Source organism: Talpa europaea (genome assembly GCF_964194135.1).
Source record: "Talpa europaea genome assembly, chromosome: 15".
NCBI lineage: Eukaryota > Metazoa > Chordata > Mammalia > Eulipotyphla > Talpidae > Talpa > Talpa europaea.
Window position 1 is genome coordinate 10312386 of NC_140083.1, and position 24310 is coordinate 10336695.

General features: G+C 47.5%; 1 protein-coding gene across 1 annotated transcript in view; it reads left to right on the top strand.

The window, feature by feature from the left end:
- NUAK1 (NUAK family kinase 1) overlaps positions 1-19776 on the top strand; it is a gene marked incomplete at both ends in the record, with an annotated part of 64073 nt that extends 44297 nt beyond the window's left edge. The window contains 5 exons of the mRNA XM_084255341.1: positions 3345-3496; positions 6030-6095; positions 14832-14951; positions 16824-16956; positions 18623-19776. Coding sequence (XP_084111467.1) covers positions 3345-3496; positions 6030-6095; positions 14832-14951; positions 16824-16956; positions 18623-19776 — 1625 coding nt within the window. The remainder of the gene's footprint in view (positions 1-3344; positions 3497-6029; positions 6096-14831; positions 14952-16823; positions 16957-18622) is intronic.
- Positions 19777-24310: the final 4534 nt, after the last annotated feature.

The following is a 24310-nucleotide window of genomic DNA, read 5'->3' on the forward strand; positions in this document are numbered from 1 at the left end:
CTGGGGTGAGACTCCAGTGAGGAAGGGTGGGGGTGGCGTCCCAGAACCAGGGACAGTCCTGTCACCTGACTGCCTCCAGCCCTGTCTTCAACAGTGAGGGGCCGATTTTCTCAATTGGATATCATCTGCTTAGCCAGTGTTTCCCAGCCTGACCCCTGGTTCATTTCAGTAGGAATATTGAAACTACCCAGTCAGCCTGTGAAACTGCGTGAAAGCAGCTGTCCAAGGATGACTGTGTATTAGCATTTTGTAAACATTTTACCCGTATTAGCCGCATAAACTTTTCTCTCCTGTATCCTTGGGGGGCTTTGAAATGTTCCCCAGCCCCTCCAGCTGCAGGCAGTGGAGGGGCAGGAGTGAAGGACAGTGAGGACGGGATTCAGAGCAAGCGGGGCAGGGCTGTGGGACACATGGAAGAATCTGGATGTATTTCCAAGGCAGGACCAGCAGGGCTTACTGATGGATGCTGCTTGGGGCGACGCGTGGCGTAGTGAGTTGTGCTGAGCTGAACTGTTCATGTCTCTGTGCCTTTCCTCCCCCAATTGTCGCTGATGTGACTTTGGCCTCCTTTAAGGACAGCTCAGACTTTTTAGGGTCTGAGTGTCCTTGTACTTTCACTGCTGAAATACTTTCACTCTCTCTTCCTTCCCACCTCTTTTATTTTTTTCTTTCTTTTTTAAACACATTTTCATTTTTTTATTAATATATTTTATTTTCTATAATTCTTACATCATTTTTCATTTTTGCACAATGTATGCATTTTCATTTTGGTTATACTCCCCATACAATTCTGCCCCCCTTATTTTGGCCCTAATCCCGCCTCCCTTTCCCCCCACCCAGTGTGTCTCTGGTTTATAGCTGCTTGTTGATTTTGATTTTTCTTTATTATAATTTGTCTTTTTCCTGGTCCCTTATTTAGGTTTCCTAAATTCCTCCTATGAGTGAGACCACCCAGTATTTTTCTTTTTTTTTCTGGCTTATTTCACTGAGCATGATCCCTTCCAGCTCCATCCATGTTGCTGCAAATTGCATGACTTTATCTTTTTTTGATTTCTGAGTAATATTCCATTGTGTGTATGTACCACATCTTCTTGATCCAGTCATTTATTTTTGGGCATTTAGGTTGTTTCCATAGCTTAGCTATTGTAAGTAGTGCAGCTATAAACATAGGGGTGCAGGTGCCCTTTTTAATTAATGTTTCTGTGTCCTTTGGGTAAATACCTAGGAGTGGAATTGCTGGATCATACAGAAGCTCCATCTTTTAGCAGGTTAAGAAATCTCCACACAGCTCTCCATAGTGGTTGGACCAGTTTGCACTCCCACCAGCAGTGAAGGAGAGTTCCTTTTTCTCCACATCCTCACCAACATTTGTTGTTGCTAGTTTTTTTAATATGTGCCATTTTCCCACCTCTTTTAAAATGAGCAAACCCGCCGCCTTCTCTCGGACACATCAGGCTTTCCAAGCCAGAAACATCTTGCTGCCTGGGCAGCTTTGCCAGTCTCCAGAGCTGATTGGTTGGAGAACTGACTGAAGGCCCTGCAGGGGGCAGAGCCGTGGGTACCCGGAGGCCAGCAGCCCAGACCAGCCAAGTTTATCTGGCTGTTGTCTCTCGTCCTCCTCCTGCCTTCATTTATCAGAGACTTTTGGCTGGACTTAAAGGAGCTAAAAAGGAACTGGAGGGGCCTGAGCTTCCAACAGCCAGTGACGAGGTGTGGGAGGACAGGCGACCCAGGCTTGGGCGTGTTCCAGTTCAACTCAGTCCTCAAAGGGAGAGAGCAAGAAAGAGCGTGCGCGTGCGTGCTCCACCTCGGGATCCAATAAATTCGGTACCAACAATCCTAATCAACGTTGTTGAGCGCAATGTTGTAAGTGTAGGTTTTGTTCTTAGCATGTCACATACCCAATATCCAGAGATCCTCCCAATAGTTCTAAGAAGTTCTTACTGATATTATTCACATTTTACAGTTGACTAAACTGAGGCACAGAAAGGGCAAGCCATTCCCCTAAAGTCACACAGCAAGTAAGAGACAGATCCAGGGAGCCTGCTTAGGAGTGTCTTGATTGTAAAGCTATAGTTTTTACCTCTCAAAGTGGAGGCTCCTAGTGAGGAGATACGGCTAGGTAAGGCCGCAAGTAGATTCGCACAGTGCTGTGATGTGAGAGGTAGAAGGATGGTGGACAGGAAGCCACATGTGACTTCAGTCTTGACTGATGAGTTGGATTTTTCCAGGCATGTAAGAAAGGCAGGAGTAAAGGCACAGAGAAGAGCAAGGACCTGTGTGTGTGGGGGCGGGGGGGTAATGGGGGGTAGGGGGAGAGAGACATCGAGGCTGGCGAGATGGGAGGAGAAGGGGTCTTTCAGGGATGGTCCTTAGTATCTACAAAGGCTTTTATACCATATACCCTGGGAGCGAGTATTTAAAAAAAAAAATGGTGTATTTTGTCCTTGGCCGAAGGGGCATCTTAAGTGAAGGCCCCAATACCAATGGGTAGCCGTGGAGTGGCTTGGGTGGAGGTGGTGCTGAAGCCCAACAGCCTGTGCATGCTGGCCCCCCCCAACCCGCCACCATGGGCCTCTACCTTGAACTCAAGGACTCAGTGGAGCAAAGTTTAAATATCACGGCTGGACAGTATTAGGGTTGGGGCAAGAGGAGCGTTTAGTGCTACATAATTGTTTATGGTAAATTGTCCAGGGTGCATACATGATGTTTTGAATTCATTCACTTAATAAATGTTAATTGAGACCCCGTTGTATGCCAAATGGCATTCTGAATGCTGGGAATATACTATGGATGGAAAGACCAGCCCTCGTCTACCTTCCTGTAATGTGTAATTCTAGTTGTGTAATAGGCTAAGAAAAGTTGCCCGGATCATGTAGGATCTTGCAGACCGTAGACAGAACTGGTTTTTTGAGGGGGGGGAAGGGGGTACATGATGGGAAGTCTGGAAGGTTTTGGGCAAAGAGGTGTCAAGATCACCCACCCCTTTTGGGTTCAGAGTTGCAAGTCAGGTATGGATGGCTGTTTCTTGTCTAAAGATCAGTGCACAGTAGTTGTGTCTGTCATCACTCATTATCCCTCCTACCAGGGCTCCTCTGGTAGAAGGGGCTTGTGAGAAAAGTTTTGGGGAGTGGGGTCCCTAAGAGAGCCACACTTCCCTCAGCCTCGCAGGCAAGGCACTCACCTGACTCCTTCTGGGGACTTGCATCGTGACTGTCCTGACCCGAGCTGCGTGTCCCTGCGCGGGGACATGTGGGGACATCGCCGCCTTCCCTAGTCCCCTCGGTGGTTGGTCGCCAGCTTGTCGGATGAACGGAGTGTTTGTGTCTGCTGTTCCCCCACAGTGTTTGAGAACAAAGACAAGATTGTGATCATCATGGAGTACGCGAGCAAGGGGGAGCTGTATGACTACATCAGCGAGCGCCGGCGGCTCAGCGAGAGGGAGACCAGACACTTCTTCCGGCAGATCGTGTCCGCTGTGCACCATTGCCACAAGGTACCCACGGCCTCCTGCACCGCGCGGTTCTCGTCCTGGCCTGGGAGGCCTGTCTGCTCATTGTAGTGCGCGCGGAGAATTTATAAAACAGAGAGAACGAGGTCACCATGCATCACCCTAGAATCCAGGGATAACCCATTCTGGACACTTTTGTTAGTTTCCTCCCAATCTTCCTCCTGATCCTCCTATTTTTTTTTTATTTAAATTTTATTTGGAAGATTTTTCCACATACAGCCAAGTTTCCAAGCTGATACAGTGTCCCCCAGAGCCCTCATTCAGTTTATCCACATGCTCACATTTTGCATTATTCCCCTGGGGCACTGGTCATACCCAAGACACCCCCTTTACACGATGCTGTTAGTGACACTCCAGATTTTATTTGCCTTTCCCTGTTTTTTCCACCCATAATCTCTTTCCAGTTCCAGCTCTGGTGCAAAAGACCATGTTGCAAGTATTATTACATAGTGTATGTCTTGCTTGTCCACTCAGCATTTGAATTTAACCATTTTCCTATGTAATTCAGAACTCTGTCATTTCTGTGATTGTTGGACATTTAAATGGCTTCCAATTTCTGGTTATCCTAAATAGTGATAGACATCTTTATACATGAAGCCTTTCCTCTCGTTTGATTAATTTATTTAAGAGAAATTCCAGAAACCCCAGACTTACTGGACCCTAGGTTCTGAAGCTTTCCATGCTCCTCACATTGGCTGCATCCATGTGGGTCCCCCATACCCATGCGCTCATTGTATCACAGTTCTCCTAATGGGTGTGCTTGTGATACGATCAGTTTAGTGGCTTCTGGTCTTTGATGAAGGGAATGAAGAACACAGATATTTCAAGCCCTATTTCAGCATGTTGTTCTTCATCATTTTAGCCATGACATCCCTCCCCTTCAGCCTTTCCCCCAAAACTGTCACCCCTGAAACAGTCATTCATGGTGCGGACAACAGTGAGTGAATCCAGCATGGCACCTGAGAGTCAGCCTTTTCATCATGGGGTTTGTTGAAATTGAGAGTGACTCAGGAAGTGATTAGAACATGGTTGTTTAAATCCAGAATCCTTAGCCCAGGTGAACATTATATGATTTTTCTTTGCTGACTCAAAAGACACTGATAATTCTGGTCATGTGCAGTATTATCAGGCACCATAGCAAGGCCCGACAGACCATATCTTTATTATCCAAAGCGCGCGAGCGCTGGACTCACATGAATGGGGCTCTGTCAGTCTTCTTGCCTCTTGTTATGAAAACCAGGAATGCTGCAATAGCAACAAAACTGCTCCTGACATCTAAAACTCAACAAAGTCAAGTACCTTTACTCTGTATCTCTCCTCCAGGAACCATGGTTTGTGCATATCTGAGTTCAAAACACATCTGTGAAGTCTTGGGTTAGAAAAAAGTAGTAAAAATACATGTCTTCATCTCCCCAGGCAGAGCTTTTGGAGATACTAGAAACTGTCAAATGAAAAGGAAAATAAATAAGGAAGCTTCACCAACTGTAAAATGCAGATTCTAAACTAAAGCAGTTGAATGAAACATGAGGAATTTCTAACCAGTTGGTTTGCTTAAAAGAACAGCTTCAATTGCAAATGTCCTTTATGCTGAAGTTCAAAACTTACTCCTGCTATTTATCAGCCCAGCTTTAAATAGCTGTTTTTTTCAGTTCTGCTTCTCTTCCCAGGCCCACTCACCGGCTTAAAAGATCACTGGATTTTAAAAAGAATTGAACACTCGGTTGTCACTGCTGTGCAGACAGACCAGCAGCGTGTGGTTAAGCCTCCTTTTCACCTCTCAGCTGCCTGCTCTTGTTACTGCAGCGCCGCTTCCAGAGTTTGCATGAATGAAGAGGTCACAGCATCTTAGCAACCTGCTTTGGCTGGCCTGGTGACTGTGGTCTCCCTGGCCTCTCCCGCCCCTACCCTTCACCCTGCATTGAGTCCTGCCCAGCAGCCAGTGGCTTTCAGAAACTTCTCTTTCAGCCACTTAGGAAATAGCCCTGGTGCTGCCTCTGATATCCTCAGGCCATATATGGATTGGGTTCCTGGGTCAGAATAGATTTAACTAGGCCCCTTTGCAATGTGGGGGAGGCAAGGAGACAGACAGACAGACAGACAGACAGACAGGCAAGGTCAGTGAGCCTCACATTCTGAGACCTCAGCAAAGAGATCTGCCTTTCCTGGGAATCACCTCACAGACAGACATTGTCTGCTGCTGCCTGGGACGATATTGCTTTCACACAGTGGAATTACATTCCCACAAAGAATCCCCCTGCTGTTTTACAGGCTCTGGGGGAGAATGGATTCCAGTCATTTTTCCCTTAACCACACAGCAAGTGACTAATGCTCTCCTGTCGCTGGTCGCTGGCGGGGAGCTTCACGACAGCACGAGCAGCCCTGAGGTTGGAGGCAGAGACCACCGGGCTGGCGCATTTCTTTAATCTGTCAAACATATCCCTTTGCTCACCCTCCTTTCTCTTTCTGGCTCTCTCATCCCAGCCGCTCCCATTCAGTTTCGTCTGTCTTCTCCTTTCAGAACGGTGTGGTCCACCGAGACTTGAAGCTGGAAAACATACTGCTGGATGACAACTGCAACATTAAGGTACAGCCCTTGCCTACTTGATTGCTCAGCAGGTCTGGGTATTGTACCTGGAGCGGGGGGGCCTCACCTGCCCCAAGCTGCAGCCTGGAAATATGGCGCCACTTCCCTCTCTGGCATCTGGGTGGGGGAGTCATTGGCTTGAGCCCTCAGTTCAGTTCAAAGGACTATATTCAACAAGTGTTTGTGGCCCTCCGACTACATGCCAGACGTTCGTGCTGGGACAAGAAGAAATGACTCCGATACATCCCCAGGGAGCTCCTGGTCTACCCCATCACCCTAAAGTAGTTATAACAATGTGTGTGTGTGTGTGTGTGTGTGTCACACTCAATTTTCACAATAGCCCTAAAAGACAGGGACTGTTATCACATCATTTTACAGATAGGGAAGCTGAGGCACAGAGACATTAAGTTACTTAGTTACTCAAGTAACTCAGGGGCAGGTAGTGGAGTTGGGATTTGCACCTCTGTCTGGCTCATCCCAAATTCAAACCGCTAACTCGATTTGCTAGCAGGGCCCTTTGTTGTTTTAGAGCTAAAGCCTTTCCCCGCCGTCTGTACCTTCCAGCCCATGTCTCCTCCTCCCCAGCCCCCCAGGCCTGAAACCAGCTGTGGAACAGGGAAGCTGACTGAGATGGCCGGGCTCTTTGCTGCTGGGAAAGAGCAAACCACCAAGTGATGCAGTTTATGTTTGTGGAGAGTATTATTGCTGGCTGCCCCCGGAGCTGGAGAAAGCTCTCCTGTCCGACAGGGTTCAAGTGCCTCCTGCAGAGTACTCCCGATGTCTTTTTGATCATGTCTGCAAAATAAGCAAATACGGTTTCAAAATAAACGAAGCTCGCCGTGTGGGTTTCATTATGAAACGGCCTTCGTGCTCCCGCCACCAGAGCTTGGCTCTGATTGGCCTCCGGTGACGTTAGTACCTCATCTGTGGTCCCGGACAAGGCCTGGGAACGACCTTGCATCGAACTCTGTTTTGTTGTCGTGGCTGTTCCTTGAGGGAAGCAACTCAGGGAGACTGTAGGCTTGCCTGGGGGGATGGAGCTGCTTTGGTGCTTTGGTGCTTGTGCCCTTCCTGCAGGTCATGGCGCAAGGGTTAGTCACCTCAGCCTTGAGAGCCCCCCAGGATGACTTCTTTCTTCTTGCAGAGGAGCTCACTGTGGTCGCCTATTTCGTGTAGTCCAGAGAGTAAAGGGAAAGCTGTTGGTTAGAGCTGTTCTCTGCAGGAACAGGAAGTGAAATTTCAGGCTCCATCTCTCCATTTCTAGAAAAATGCCTGGATTATTCTAGAAGGAGCACTGGCTACACTTAGAAAATTTCACCTTGTGTGGCTTGACATTGGGAAGTCATTGGACCCTACTTCCTTATTCACTGTGCAAGGGTACACAGTCACTACTGCATGCCTGTTTTGAGGACTAGGGGGACACTCTGCTGAGCTTCATAAGCTGCTGAGCCCTGTGCCCTGAGTCAAGGTTAGGCTGCTTTGGAGCTGGTTGTGCTGGGCTTGCATGGCAACCCTTACTGCAGTGTTTTAGATGAATGACTCGCCTGTCTAAGCCTCGGTTTCCTCACCTGTCCAGTAGGGATGCCAGTCCCTGTCTCTGGAAATTATTGTTTATTTGTTAATTTTTTTTCAGTGAGTGTTTCCTGAGTAGTTACTGCATGCCTGCTTTGTGGCCAGTCCTGGCCATCAGTGACAAACAAGAGGATTCTGGAGAATTCTGTACTCAAGGCACTTAGCACTTAACACCAAGGCACCCGCTGGAAGGGCTGGCCACCAGAGAAGACAGAACTACCTTCAGAAGTTCTGAAGGTGCCCAGGTCCGGAGGTGTGATGATCAGCCTGTGGCTGGAGGGTTTGATTCTGGTCTGAGGGGCATATTCTAAGGGTCTGTGTCATCCACCCTGCAGCTCCCTCTCCGGATTCTCCCTGCCACCTGCCCCTGGAGTGCTTGAAACTAAATGTAGTCTTTACAAGGCCTGGAATGTGAGCCTCTGGCTTGGGGATTGGGTCCTGTGATGTGACCTCTTGGTCCCATGATGTAGTCCCAGCAGTGATAAGGCACATAGCTTCCTATGGAGTCATAGAATTCCCCAATGGAGGAGAAGAATGGTTAGAATTCTGAAAGCAATTGTGCTGGGAACAATGGGGCCAGAGCCCAGGAGAATGGCTCATTTGCATAAGCAACTGGGCAATGCTGTTGGGCCTCCCAGCTCCCAGGACCACGTCCTTCAGTATAGGATCCTCCTTCCTCCTGTAGGGCAACAGCAGACACATAGGACATAAACATTCAGGCATGGGTCCTGTCTTTTCCTTTGTCTTTTCCTTCAGAACTTCTGCTCTGGCACTCCCCAAGGTAAAGCATGCACACTCATACCAAACAAAAGCCAAATCTCTCCCTCTTCAGATGCTCATCCTTCCTTCTGGTCATCCAAGGACGGCCGCTAGGATCTGAGAATGCTAGAATTTGAAAGACCCTTGAGGTTCATTTCCCAACTGTTTGTTTTAATGATGCTGACCCAGACGTCTAAGAGATGTGCCTGGGATCACACAGTGCATCAGTGTAGACAAGTTATTGTATCTTTGCCTCCCCGGGGTGTGGCACACTGCTTATCACACAGGAGGTGTTCTTAAACCTTTTGATTTGTGAGCAAAGGGACAGCAGCCAGGATCAGAACTCACGTGTTTAAATTCTAGGCAAAGTCTCTTTTCATCATCTCACACCCACTTCCAAGGTTTTTTAGAATGTGTTCCAGCTGGTGTGGATTTATCTTCCGGCTGTATGGGCTCAGCACTTCCTGACTCAGCATTTTGCTGAAAACATATTTAGAAAGGGCACTTGTGACAAAGGCAGGCAGACACATGGCCACAAGCTGGCCTCTGTGTCAGTGACACCGATGGCCTGTTACTTAGCAACAGGATACGAGCAGTGAGGACCCTTGGGTGCCTCTCTAAATGTGGGTCCATCCTTCATATCTAAGGGTAGAGGCGTTTTTGCCCAGGAAAACTGTAAACTTTAAACTTGTCACATGTTGCTGCAGTTTTGGTGGGGCCCCACGTCCCTTGTTCCTCTCCCCTTCTCTGCCTGATGTTGATTTGCAAAGAGCACATCTGGCGCTGGAAATGATTTATCTGGCCATGGCGAGAGGGTGTGGCTTCTAAAAATATTCACACAGTCGGTCAGCAGAAAGAATGAGAGCAATGCACTTCTTTGGTTTGCATTCCGTACTCTGGAGAAGCATGCCTACTAAAATAGACACCCGGCATAGCATTAATTTGCAATTAATAAAAATGGGCCAGATTCACATCCCACTCTCTGGGAGGAAGGAATGATGACAATTCCCATAGAAAGCTCCTGTAAAAGTGCCTTACAATGAAAAGAGGTCCAGGCACCAGGGTCAGCTGACCCCCTCAAAGAGGGCTGGGAATTTGGTGAGCTCCCAGGGCTGGGAGGAGAGGGGCAGAGGGGAAATGGCCTGTTACACCCATGACAATGGAAAGGCGGCTGCTGTGGATAAGAAAAGAAGCTTTGAATGGCCAGGCAGAGAAGAGATAGCGATAGCTCTGAGGCTTAACAAGCCAAGTGGGGCAGCTCAGGATCTGGGCCTCTGGGCTTTGATTATATGAACGTGAGAACCCTGCATTCACACATTCATTCATTCATCCATTTGTTTGTTCGTTTATCTACTTGTGTGTTTCTCTATTTCTGTCTTTTTCTCTGTCTTTCCCTGCATGCCTACATTCACACATTCATTCCTCTACTTATTCATCTAGCAGTTGAGTATCTCCTGTGGGCAATATTTATTCAACCACAAGTATTTACGAAGTTCCTATTATGTGTCTGGCCCTGTACTGGGTGCTGGGGTTCAGTAGTGAACCAGATGGCGAAGTGCCTGTCTTCTTGGAGCTTGGTGTCTAACAGTTGTTAACTCATCTGTAATAATGAGTCATGAGAAGGACATAGTGGTGAATGAGGAAGATAAGGAACTTGACTGAATGGACTTACATTGCAGTTGGGCACACAAACAATAAACAAGTGAATATATAAGGAATTGTCTGGTGGTGAAGAAACTCCATGCAGGGTATGGTCAGTGAGTGGCAGGTACTTTTTTAGCTAGAGGAGGCTCCTTACACAAGATTGGAGCTCCTGAATCCACCATGCTTTCTCTGGCCTTTGCACACATAGTTCCTTCTGACAGGAATTGCTTCTTCCCACTGCTCTTTGCCTCCTTGGAGTTTCAGCTCGAATGCCACTTCTTGCAGGAAGCCTTCTCTGATCTTCATCCTTTAACAGGGCTAGGTATCCTTGCTATCTGCCTGTCAATATTGTAGCAGTGGCAGGTCATTAGATGGATGAACAAGAAAGCCTTTACCGGGCCTCCCCGGTGGGGCAGCGGTTGAGCGCTGGCTTGAGAAGCTGCCCGCGGCCTCTGCGGTGCCGGTTCGATCCCCGGCTGCTCCCCGGCCACCGGAGGAGGGTCCCACATGGCGCGCAGACCTCTCCTGCCGCCCGCTACTCCCCTCAGCAGTGTGCTTCAGTCCTTCTGCCTGCTCTGCTCCCCGCTCTGGCTCTGGTGAATTCTCTCACCCTCCCGCGCTTCTGACTGTACCCAGTGCTTGTATAAACAAACAAACAAACAAACAAACAAAAATAAATAAAACATGCCTCTATAAGAAAATAAATAAAAAAAAAAAAAGAAAGCCTTTACCAAGGAAATAGTGATTGGAAGGATTTGGGGTTTGAAGGATGGGTAGGAGTTCAACACGAAGAAATGTGATGGTGACCCCAGAAAACACAGAATAGGGCATGGAGCCTTGAAAAGGAAAATAATCATTCTTGAGCCCCTGCTGGAAACCCAAGCCTGTGCACAACTTCCCATACCATATTTCATTTGGTTCTTAGAATGTCTTCCCCCGAGTGGATCTGTTTGCCCACATCTTGTAAATAAGCAGCCTCCTGCAGCTAATAAGTGATGGGGCTGGCTACAAACTTCAGTCTCTTTGACTGTAAGGAAAGGTACCTAATAAATTCTACCTTTCCCACTTAATCTTAACCAAATGGCCCTCAATCTGAGATTGCATTTTTATGGTGCTGCTTTAGCCACCTTGACACTGTCTGTAGGCAGCTTGCAGACAACTGTTCCAGGTGGCCGGTGGCCAGGCTGCCTGCATCGTGGTGGCCGGAGCAGCTGTGCAGGGACACCAGAGTCAGGTGCATCGTGAGTCGGAGTGCCCCTTTGACAGGCTGCGTCTGGGGGCGCCTGCAGTTAAGAGCTTCCCCAGATGGCTTGCGGTCGGTTGTTTCCAGTCTCTCCAGAGAGACAATGTGAGCTTCGAACCTCTGAAGATGAAAGCCGAAGCCACTCACTCCTGCTCATTGTTTCACTCCCTACCCTCACTTCCTGCCAGCTCTGGGGTCAGGCTGTCCTGGGGAAAGCCTGGGTAATTAACTCCAGCGCCGGAAAGGAGGTGCAGAGTGGGTCTTCCTCAATGGGGTCCTGTCTTCCTGAAGAGCTTCTCGAAGAGCTGGTTTCCTGACTCCTGACAGCAATTACTTGCCTTTATCCAGAGCTTTATGGTCAAGGCAGCGCTTCACATGTTGCAGGGCAGCTGTGCTGCCCTGTGCCTCAGTTTCCTCTTCTGCAAAGTGGGGATAATAATGGTAACTTCCTCAGAGGCCTGAGGTAAGGGTTGAATACATTAAATGTGTGGAGCACACAGAATAGCCACTGGCCTAGCAGTGCGGCTGTTACATCATCACGTTGTCGACATCATCATCATCTTATTTATCTGACTTCGGTTTTCAACACTGGCGGGTTGGGCTATGGAAGTTCCATCCACTGACAGTGGAAACGGACTCAGAGAGGTTAAGCAGTAATTGCTCACGTTGAAGAAAGTATGGGTCAAGCACTTGCCGCTGATCAATTCATTTGCTGTTTTCTCAGCCCCTCAAGGTGGCTTCCAAATGTTGATGGTTCAGTCCTGACTGAATTGTGTAGGGGCCAGGGTGGTTCTGAACCAGTTCGGAAAGGAGCAAAATGCAGAATAGCTGCTTCCTTGCAAAGACTGTCAAAATGTCAGACAAATTGGACCTTCAAAGCAAAGCCCAGTTGCTCCCTGCTGGAGAGTCACCCCTCCTGCCCCCATTCTCCAGTTCCCTGACATGGGTGGGCGTGCAGGTGAGACCCTCAGGCACAGGTCTTGTTCTTGTCTCTGTGACTCCAGCAATGCTGCTTCAATCATCCGACCCTTTGTTGCTTCACTTAAAGTGTTAAGAGGGCAGGATTAGCTCTTGTCTAAGTGTTCTTTCAGATCCAAGCCAATTCTGGGACTCCGTTATCTTGTCTTATGATGTTTAAGACCAGCAGCTCCCAAATTTCAGCTCTTTCACTCTCTTCATGGATTCTGCCTTTTCTTAGTATCTTTAGTGTGAATTTACTTAGTGATTTTCATGAGTTTAATTCACTTTTAAAAATTGTGTTTATTTGAAAAAGAAACCTACATAATTACCTTCAGTGGAAACCTAGCATCACTTGCCATGAATAGAAAATCAACTAAAAAATCAATGTAACAGGAACCAAATTGCTTTCGTCAGTCCGGTTTTGAGGCTGGTGCTGTGGCCGGCTGTGAACCGGGACTTATTCTGATAAGTGTGGAGATGCCAGAAACATACCAGTCCCCACAGAGACCTTCTCCTTGATTTAATCTGAAGGACCGATAGAGACTTGAGGAAAGGAAGATTTCTTCGCCATGGCACATGCTGTCATCCTGCCTGAAGAGAAGGCTGAGGCTTCCGAAGGTCTCAGAACCAGGCCCTTCTCCCTTGACAGTTGATTAACTTCCAGAGGGCAGTAAATCTTAGAACCAAGGCCCACATTTAAGTGGCTCACAGTTGGAGAACTACGTGCGTGTGTTCATGAATACTGCTTTGCCGTTCAAGTGCCAAAAACGGGGACCAATCTAGGTTTCTATTAATCTCATGTCGGCAGCAATGACAGTTTTACGGGAGAGGCCGATAAACATCCGTCTGCGAGGGTGGGAGTGGGCATAACAAACTCACTCCCTCGCTTCGCAGAATGACTGCAAAGAAAACAAGGAGCCCCCATCCCCAAGGCTTGGGGGATGCCTGGAGTGAGTGTGTGTGGGTGGGATTTGCATGTGCTGTGCCGAGTTCCTCTCGTGTGTGTGTGCGTGTATGTGTGTGTGTGTGTGTGTTTGGAAGGTCACGCAGTCCCCAGACACCACGTACATTGCGGGGGTAGGTAGGGAATGTCTTTCCCTGAGGACATGCTCTTCTGTGGGTTCCTGCTTAGCTGTGAGGAGAGGACAGAGTCCCGGCTTCTTGGCATGTCCCAGGCTGCAGCCCTCCGTCCTCTCCTGACTGACAGGGCACACTTCATAAGCTTCCAGCCAACTTCCTGCAAGCCAGTCAGGGGCCTTGATAAGAAAGTGGAATTCAGGGCAATTAAGTGCCATGTGAGCCCTGAGGATGCATTTCTGGAGAATGTGTTTTCAGAGGGCGGTTGTACCCCAGCTGCTTTCAATGACATTCCATTCATTCAGGGAAGGCTTTTGCAAAATAAGCTTGTTCTGGGGACTGCATTGAGCAGAACCTCAGCCCCACGGGCTGGGCTGCAGTCTGGGCGTGTGAATCGTTCAGCCTATTTATAGGCCTAAATGGAAGTCAGTGTGGGGGATGGCTGAGGTCTGGGGGGCACCGCTTGCAGGCTGGTGGGGAGTGGAGTGAAGTTCGAAGATCCCCAGGGCACTGTGTACAGTGTGCACAGCAATTGGGAACTTTAGAGACTGTGTTGATCTGGCTGATAGCCCCACAGAGATGAACAACCTTGTCTCCCTAAGCCTCAGTTTCTCCATCTGTTAAATGGATCTTCCAAAAATTGTGATGCAATCTCTCCAGTATAAAATGAACCATCTTCACCATTTTAAGGTGTTCAGTTCAGTGGCATCAAGGACAGTCATGTTGTATTAATAGATTTCAGGAAGGGTTACTTTAGAGGGTGGAGAATGCTTAGAACAGTGCTTGATGACTGGAGGTTGTTCAGTTAGTGGTAACTACTAAGAATTTACTATTGTTATTTCCAATCGTCTGCTAATTATCTTGTGCTTTTCAAAGTATTGTTGCCTATTTTGGTGATAAGTGTTTCTTAGTTGGGGGCGGGTATGAAGAAGGGGAAGACACAAGAGGGAGGGGAAAATGTAGGACCTGCTTCTGCCTCAGGGGACTCCATCTAGCTGACCAGGTGGACTTACAGATGTAATTACATGCCGTAGTTATATGCATGTGTGCGTGTGTAATAAGTATGCATGCGATTATATGTGGGTGTGCATATATTTACACATATAAGCACTTGTCACTAGAATAGGCTTGATAGGTATATATATGTGGTTTATGTACACAAAGGGAAAAGTGCTGCCATAAAGTATAAGTTAGACATTCCAGGCAACCGGAGGAGAAGAGAATTTCCAGAGATGAACGAAGCAAGAGAAGCCAGATGAGGTGAAATGTTTGCAAGGAACCTGGAGGTTATAAAGGGTGTTCACCGTCATGGTTTCATCATGATTGAGCTTTTCCTTATTATCCTCACAGTATTCCTGTGAACTGGAACAGGACAGGAGTCTTAAGCTCCCACCTTTTGGTGGGTAAACTGAGGCTGAGCCACTCATTGACCTACTCACTGGGACCCTAATAAGCTCCCTGTGTCTTGCTTCTCTTTGCAGATTGCTGACTTTGGCCTTTCCAACCTGTACCAGAAGGACAAGTTCTTGCAAACATTTTGCGGGAGCCCACTGTATGCTTCTCCTGAAATTGTCAATGGCAGGCCTTACCGAGGACCAGAGGTGAGTGGGTTTTCTGGTGTGTGTGTGTGTGTGCGTGCGCGCGCGTGTGTGTGCGTGCACGCAAACACGTGTGAGAGAGAGAGATACTGGGGAAGAGAAGCAGCCAGGAGGGTGAGACATGGATCCTAGAAATATTCTTTTTAAAAAGCAAGCAAATATAAAACCCTTTTCTTTATGTGATTATTCAAGGCATAACATACATACCTGGGAGAAAATTTTTAAAAATCCACAAAATCTTAAAAAAGAAAATAAAATTACCTGTAATCCCCCAAAAGTGATAACAGTTAATGTATTTTGTTACTTTTAAGACTTTTTTCATTGTCGATCCCTGCATTTCAAAAATTATCGATATCATTACATGTGTATCTTGCCTCTTATTATCTTTAAAGTATATTGTGACATTTTCCTAAATCATTACTACTAAAAACATGGCTTTGAATGGCAACATAATGGTTTGTTGTATGAATACACCATAATTTATGTAATCACTTCTTTAGCCTTAGTTAGTTTGTTTCTGGTTTTTTCCTATTACAACAAATTGAACCAAAAAAAAAACATTAAAAAAACTAACAGCAGTGAATTTATTTTTGATTATGGAAATACATTTTAATTGCATCTTCTAATTCATGAGAAATTCGCTTCTCTACATGCTAAAAGCTTTCAAGGCCATTGTTACAACATGAGTATGTTAAAATGTTATTTTGAGAATGGGTGAGTTGAGAGTGATTGTTTTTCTTGAAAAAAAAAAAGAATCTCTTCACAGAGATTCATCCACTCACTTTAGATAACAGTTGCTCAGCGGTTGAAATGCTTCCTTCCAAATATTTATCTGTTTAAGAGTGTTTGGGGGCAGGGCTGAGGGGGTAGAGAAGGAAGCCAAGAGCCCTCAACCAATTGCAGCAAAAAGAAAGTCTTCCCAAAACAAGAAAGTAAGGGAGGAACACAGGATTCGATTCAGAAAACTGCAGAAACTGCACACTGTAAACTTACCATAGATAATGAGTGCTCCTTTGATCTATATCTGTTTCCAAGGTTACAAGCTGGCACCTTGTGATCTGGGGAGCAAGCAAGCTTTATCAGCCTTTCTGGAAAACAAAAACAAAAAATCAATGCCAAAAATCAAACCCTGAACAGACATTTTAATAATTGTGAGGTTTCACCTGAAAGTCTGATTAATGACTTTTCTTATAAGACCAAAGCACTTCACCACGCCGGGCCAGAGCTACTGTGAGGCAGCAGCTAGCAAGGAGGGAGGCTGCCTGCTCAGGATGAAGGCTCTCTACAGCTTGTCTCTGTCCCTGATGCTCCATGTTGTACCCCACATTCTCTCTTTCTTCGTTCCTGGTCATTGTTTGCCTAGCTCTTGTAAGCATTTGAATTTCCCACCCCTGATCCATTATGAAGAATGTGCAGGATGGAATTGATTCCTGGCTGGAAGGGAGAGTCCTGCACCCTCCCCTTAGCTCCATCACTGGGGTCTGGAAATCATTTGCATCTCAGTCTTCTCATCTGCTCAGTGGGGTTGAAAATAATCCAGGCTCTACCAGTTTCACAAAATTATAATGAAGATGAAAGAAGATCATCTACTTGAGAACATTCTATTTGTTTTTGGTTTTCAATTTGGAGAATTTGTAGGTTAGGACTGTGGATGAGCAGTTTGAAATAGAAAGGTCAAGAGGCAGGTCCCAGCTGCGTGGCTCATCACTTGTCAGTCTGCTGCTGGGGGTGGGGAAGGTAGTGGGGAGGGATCCTGACTGCACTAAATTCATTTCCTGGGGTCATGGGGATGGCTGCTCACAGGCTGTGATACTAATGGTTTGGGAAACATACTAGACTCTCCCAGCCTCATTATGCCCTGTCTCTCTGCTGCAGGTGGACAGCTGGGCCCTGGGTGTGTTGCTTTATACTCTCGTTTACGGAACAATGCCCTTCGATGGTTTCGATCACAAAAACCTCATTCGGCAGATCAGCAGTGGAGAGTACCGGGAGCCCACACAGCCGTCAGGTGCGTGCCCCAGGAGGGCTGGAGGTCGAGGGGGACGAGGTTGCCTTACCTGCTCACACATTCTGCTTTTGTGCCAGTGTCTACAAGGAATCTCGTGTTTTTCCTTCTTCTTTTCTCCAGAGTTTTGCCTTCTTGCAAAGCTGGCTAGTCATGCTACCTTTACGCAAACCTCCCCAAGCGAAAATTTCAGAACAGTCGTTGAACACAGAACTGAGGCTTGTAGTTCTGTGTGAACTTGGACATGTCTTTTTTTCTGTTTGGATTCAGTTTCTCCAACATAAGTTAAAATTTTGGAAAAGATATGACATGCTATCCCTCCCAACCCCTGCAGACGCCCAAACCATCCATCCTCAGCAGACTGTAAGCACCATACAGGTGGCAGCTGTTCTTTGTCACACAGCACTGTGACACTGCACTGTCTCACTGCCAAGTAAGAACTCTTCCACCCCCAAAATGAACCCTATGGCTTACAGACTCATGGGGCCACAGTCCCTGTGGTGGCTCCAGCCCCTTGGGCTTTGCATGGGCTTTCTCCTGTAGCTGTGATCAGATAGCAGGAAAGGCCGGGCTGAAGGGGGTCCTCCTCTGTGTGGGTTTCTCTCCCGGAAGGAGCCTGGACTTCTTACATGGCAGCTCAGGGCACTAAGGAGAGAGAAAAAGCTGCCAGCCTTCTTAGTGTGTGTGCTTGGGGGCCGGGTAATGTCCCTTCCACCTTGTTCTGTTGGTTAAAGCAACCAAGCCCATAAGTTGCATCTCTTGATCAGGGAGCCCTCAGGTGCATGCCCCAGGAGGGCCAGAGGTCAAGGGAAAGTGGTCACCTGGAAGTATAGCTATGGAAGGAAGGGCCACCCTTGGAAAGCAGTTAACACAGACACTCCATCCAGACATACGTCCTCTGCATACAAATCACACACGCTGGTTCTCGTGGTTTCTTATAGTTATGCTCTCCAGTGTTGCTAAGAATGAGTCAACGAGTAGTGAATACTGAGGCATTGCTCCTGGGAAAACAGAGGATCAGATGTCTGTGAACTTCTGCTCACAAGAGGTTCAGAAAATACTTATTAAATGACTGGCTGGAAATCATCCTTTTACTTTCCAGGGGTGCAGCTCACCCAGGCCCCATTGCTAGGCCCTTTTGAGCTACTCGTCAGCTATTAAGAGGCAAAAGGAAGGTTCTGATTTCCCAGGATATAATTCAACCCCCATTGGGAGAGCAGAATTTGGTCTTAAAAGTCACCTTAGAAGCTGTGAGAGTCAGTTGGTTCCTGTAGCCTCCTTAGCATCCCCTTGGGATTTTCCCCTAGTTTTCTGGCAGCAGAAATTTGTAAATGGAATTTTTCGGACATGCTATAAAGGGATGCAGATAGAGATCACCAGGTCTGACAGCTCAGCAGGCTGCACCTTATGTCAGGGAGGGAAGGAGGTGAGCTCACTGGGTGTGGGTCTCAGAACCTGCCAAGGTGCGGGTGAGACCAGCTTTGGAAGCGCCCCTTCTCCCTGCGCAGGTGCATCTTTCTCCGTCGGCACCCTCTGATGAGGAGCCTTTTCTCTATGCCTCAGTCCCAAATTTCCTTTTTGTGTCCTTACCCACCCCCAGAGTCTCAGTCCAGCCAGAAGCCCCAAAGCTCCAGCTAATGCATCTTCTTCTTTGCTTCTTGCGGGGCAGATGCTCGAGGACTCATTCGGTGGATGCTGATGGTGAACCCCGACCGCAGGGCCACCATCGAGGACATCGCCAACCACTGGTGGGTGAACTGGGGCTACAAGAGCAGCGTCTGCGACTGCGACGCCCTGCACAGCTCCGAGTCCCCGCTCCTGGCTCGCATTATCGACTGGCACCACCGTTCCACGGGGTTGCAGGCTGAGGCCGAAGCGAAAATGAAGGGCCTGGCCAAGCCGGGGGCCTCCGAGGTCATGCTGGAGCGGCAGCGGTCGCTGAAGAAGTCCAAGAAAGAGAATGACTTTGCCCAGACCGGCCAGGACTCGGTGCCCGAAAGCCCCTCCAAGCTGAGTTCCAAGAGGCCCAAAGGGATCCTGAAGAAGCGCAGCAACAGCGAGCATCGCTCTCATAGCACCGGCTTCATCGAGGGCGTGGTCAGTCCTGCCCTGCCCTCTGCTTTCAAGATGGAGCAGGACTTGTACCGGACGGCCGGGACCCTCCCCAGCTCCCCCGAGGCCGAGGTGCCTGGTAAACTCAGCCCCAAACAGTCCGCCACGATGCCCAAGAAAGGCATCTTGAAAAAGACCCAGCAGAGAGAGTCGGGCTACTACTCCTCCCCAGAGCGCAGTGAGTCTTCCGAGCTGTTGGACAGTAACGATGGCATGGGGGGTGCCCTCCCTTCCCCCAGCCCCCCGGACCCGGCCAGGCCGACTGTCCACAGCCTCTCCTGCCGCCGGAAGGGCATCCTGAAGCACAGCAGCAAGTACTCTGCAGGAACCCTGGACCCGGCCCTCGCCAGCCCCGACGGGCCCTCGCTGGCGTCCTTGCTGGAGCCGGGCGTTCCCGCCGAGGGCCTGTCCCGGAGCTACAGCCGGCCATCCAGTGTCATCAGCGACGACAGTGTCCTGTCCAGCGACTCCTTCGACTTGCTGGATTTGCAGGAGAACCGCCCCGCCCGGCAGCGCATCCGCAGCTGTGTCTCTGCCGAAAACTTCCTCCAGATCCAGGACTTTGAGGGACTCCAGAACCGGCCCCGGCCCCAGTACCTGAAGCGGTACCGGAACCGGCTGGGAGACAGCAGCTTCTCCCTCCTTACGGACATGGATGACGTGACTCAGGTCTACAAGAAAGCGCTGGAGATCTGCAGCAAGCTCAACTAGCTCCCTGGGGCAGGGGTGGATTGGGGGTGGGTAGAGGGAGGAGCAGGAGCAAAGACTTGCGCTAATGAGCTAATGAGCTGGTTACCTCTTTGTTGGTCGTGACAATAGACTGATAAGGGATGGGTGCTGTCTTGCTTGGCCAAGCTGGCAGCTTGAGTCAGCCCCTAAAAGGGAAAGTGGGCTTTCTGCCAGTCCTGCCAACTGCCAGTCAGAATTTGGGTCCTAATTGGCATTTGCTATATGGCACCTCCTAGCGGACCACCTGTCCAGGGGAGGTGTGGGCCAGCACTTACCAGGCTGGAAGCAGATGGGAGAGGGAGCATTGCAAGAGAGACTGGGGCCATCTGCCTTGGGTGAGCTTGAAGAGCTTGCTTCTACTCTGCTCACGTCGCAGGCTTGGTCTGGCTGCTTGGGGTTGGCCGGTGGTTTCAGATCTTGAGTTGGCAATTGATTGTTAATGGCTGCTGGGTGTGCAGATTTGAGCAGTCCTGGCACAGGACTGCTGGGATTGAATAGTAATGATTGCCATTGGAGGTGGGAGGGGAGGGCACTCATGGCACGTCGTTTCCATCCTGGATAAGCTCTGGGAGTTGGGCTAAGGCATCCTGTGAGCTCTGCATTCACTCTTTCATGCCACTAGTGTGGCATTTGTTAATTTGCTACTATACTTTGAGTGGAAGATAGGGCCTCGGTCAGAGACAAGACTTTGACCAAGGACTTAAAGTCAGCACATGGGGAGTTTTGAAAGAGCTTCTTGCTATCTGCCCCTTCTTTCCCCATGTCTGCCTTGCTCTTCAGTACCACCTCCTGAGGTTGGACAGGAAAAAAGATGGTGGTATCAGACGTCAAAATTGTGATGAATAGCAGAGCTCATGACCCTCTGTGGTCTTTGCGCAGATGAATGGAAGTTGATCCATAGCAGCCAGGGGGCAACCTGTCAATTTCTTTAAAGTTTCAATGTTAACTGGAATGCTGCCTCTTGGATTCTTACCTGCTTGAATCTGGGAATTGGATGTCGATACTGTCTATAATCTCCAAAGGAGTAACTGGCTCAACCATTTGCCCTGTTTACTAATAGCAGATGGCTTCCCTGTCCATCAAGGATAGATTTCTCAGAGATAGGGGAGTTTGTTTCTAGGGAGTTAGTGAGTAGGTGGGATATGAGGATGAGGAGAGGAAGGTCAGGCAGGAGGTGCTTTTCCAAATAGGTGTTCTGAGTCATGGCTTCGAATGCCTAGGCTTTTGGTAAAAAGAAGGTCTTAGCCATTCAAATGAATAAGGTGGCGAAGGAGCAGAGTGGGTTGGGAGGAAGCATACAGAAGAGAAAATGCTTCCTTAGAAATCATCCAAATGGTTCTGGAGGTGACAGAACTCCTATCCTAAAAAGTAACGAAACTAGACATTTGTCTTCTAAGCGCCCAGATGACAGGAGACATGGCACCACTCCCACGTGGGACAGCTTCAGATATTGGATTTGGAATCAATGGTCTTACTTGGGAATTTGGGGTGACTTCAGATTTGTCTTACCTGGGCAAATCAAAACCCTTGTGTCAACATGGCTGACTTCTCACAACCACCCAAGTATATCAGGAGGACTAGTCTTGGGGCTCATTTTGGAAAAACCAACAGATAATATATAGTTCACCTTAAGGCACTGAGAACATTGAGCAGAAACAGCTTTTCCCTAGGGACATGGCTCCTTCTCTTGTCGCAGGCAGTGTGGCTTTGGTTTGTGTAGCTAGTCGGAGCTGAGCAAGGAAGCTTCTTGGTTTCCTTTCATTCAATCCCATCTTCTTCCTTAACTCTCACGTAGGTTCAAAAGGGAAAATTCTATGGGTAGCATATGGTGTGGGGGTGTATAGGTACACGGAAGTGATTCTGAACCTCTTAGCTCTCTATTCCTTGTCTCATGTTATGTGACCTTTTCTGGAATCTTCTCTGGACAGCTGAGCAGCTGCACCGCTGATCCTCATGTGTGACTGCTGGCCTATATGGCACTCTTAGCAGACCTGGGGATCATACCTACCTCCTGATGTATGTTTTTTTCCTTCTGTCGAGTGATTACATCTGTTAACTGTTTCCATCCTTCTAATCCAAGAGCAAAAATGTTAAGGAAAATCATTCTACTTCCTTCCTTTTCTCCCCAAACACATGTGTGTTGTGTTTTGTCCATAAACCTATACAATGGATTTGGTCATGGGAGTCCCCTACGCAGAGGCAGAGATCCTGAGTTTAGTCCCACTGGTGACTTTAGGTACTTGCAGTGCTTGGGGGACTAAATTTTCCCTTTAGTGAAGACTGGAGAGTGGATTAGCTCATCTCCCAGGCCCTAGTTCAGCATTCTATAATATCCTATGATTCTAGATCCTATAACATCCTCTGATTCTAGATTCTACACATCCTCTGATTCTAGATGTTGTGTTGACTCTGTCCTTTCAAGGAAAAGCTTGGAATAGAGGGAAAAGTCCTGAAAAGTAGCTCCCTTGCTTCCTGATGATGTCCTTTTCTCCCTACCAGCCACCCCCCCAGCCAAGGAAGTCATGCTTGATTCATTTCCATGGAATTACAAGTGCGAGACACTTACATGACCTGGTGGACCAAACGGGAGATCCCATATCAGCTCTCCTGGTCCTTTCCTGGCCTCTGTGGGTCTTCTGGTGTCTTAGTTTACACAATTGCCAAAGGAGTAGAATTACACTTCTTTTTACAGGTAAATTTCAAGGCATGATCAGTTTTCAGGAAGTGCTTCAAGACCCCAGGTGAAATGAAAATGCTAAGTCCTCTGAATGTCCAGCCCTTCCTGAGGTGCTACTTCAGAGGACAGGAGCACTTTTCAGGGTGATTCAATGGATGTTCCCAGGCCTGCTGTCTTGAGTACAAATGTGAATGATCGACTGACTGCTTATTGTCAAACTGGAAATGTTCTGTAGGGATTTACTGGCATGGTATCATTCCTAGAAGAAAAAAAGAGAGAGAGAAACTTGACTGCACATTTTTTTTTTTAAATCCGTGTTGTGACTTTAATTTAATTTCTATTTTTTTTGTAATAAAAAGTTGACTTTTTTATTTGAATTTGTCTTTTTTTTATTTATTGGTCTGAAAGGCATTTCAAAGGTATTATAATAATATATTGGTGTAATTTAATTGGTGCAACATGCTTTATGGCTCCAGTCAAAATTGGTTTTCACTCCTTTGATTGGTTTGAGCCCAGAACAGCCTACAGGGAAAATTAAAAAAAAAAAAAAAAAAAAAAAAGTGCTGGATAGCCACCCAAAGTGTTTGTATTTTCATTGGAAACTGATTTTTGTTTTGTTTTTGTTTTTGTTTCTGTTTTTTATTTTTAAATTAAATAAATTGCAATGAACTGAATTGAACTGGGACTTTGCTTCTTTATTTGGTTGTTTTTCTCTTAGTTAAGTAAGTGACAGAAGGAGTATAAGTAACTGAAACCCACCCAAGCGCAAAAGGAGAATTTGCTCAGTGTTCTCAGAAGAGGAAATGCAGCTGGCCTTACAGCTGGAACCAGATCTGGGAAGAAGAACCCAAGACACCCATGCACCCTCTTTTAGGTTCCTGTCTGCATTCCAGAAGTCTTCTCTTGCAGCCAAGCTTTCCCCTTCCTGGTTTTGTCACCCACCTCGGCTGACCCCCTCACTTCCAAGTGGATGTGCTCTCAGTCCTAGTTTTCAAGAGGTGACAGCCTTCCATGTGAACTAGAGACAACTTCAAAGATTAACACTCTGTCCTGCTCTCTCCCTACTGTCATCTGCCTGCCCATCAGCAACCCTTCTATCCCAAGGGCAAACAAATGGCTAATTGGATTGCTGAGAGCCCTAGATCCATGGCGGGATAGGCCACTGCTTTGCCTATAATAGCGTCTCAAGTCCCATTTTTGCCATTGTTTCTGGAGCAAATAGATCTTCCAGGATGCTCTTGGAAAGAGGGCCTGAGAGTAGGCTTAAGACTGGGGAATTCCTGGATCCTGGCCATATCACGAAGGGACATCCAGCCTCTCCTTGGATCAAACATTAGAGTCATGCTCTGCAGCAAAAAAAAACTGGAGGGATCCATGTGAGCAATTAAGAAATTACTTTGCAAAGAAATTACAACTTTTAATCCCTTATCTGGTTTAGCAGAATGTCTGATTCCCATTGTCACATTTAGCAAATAAAACTGCATCCCAGTTAAACAAGGAATAGTTTTTTGAGTGATGCTGATACTTAAAAAATCATTATTTAATGGAAATGCAAATTTAACTAGACATATTATATCTGGAAACTTTAATTGGGGTTTCATTGGCTACATTGATTGGGTAAAGGGCATGGGAGAGGCTGGGGGAATGGATGGCCGTGACTCTAGGGTGAGGCGGAGAGAATTCCACTTCCAGTTTGATATTTGCTATTGAACTAAATTATTTCACCCCATATGAGTTTTCTCCTGTGTCTGAGGGGTGTGTTAACTGCCACCTTACCCAACTTGAACAGGGCAGTGAAAAAGAAATGAGAGAATTTCTATGTTGTTACTTTGAATGTTA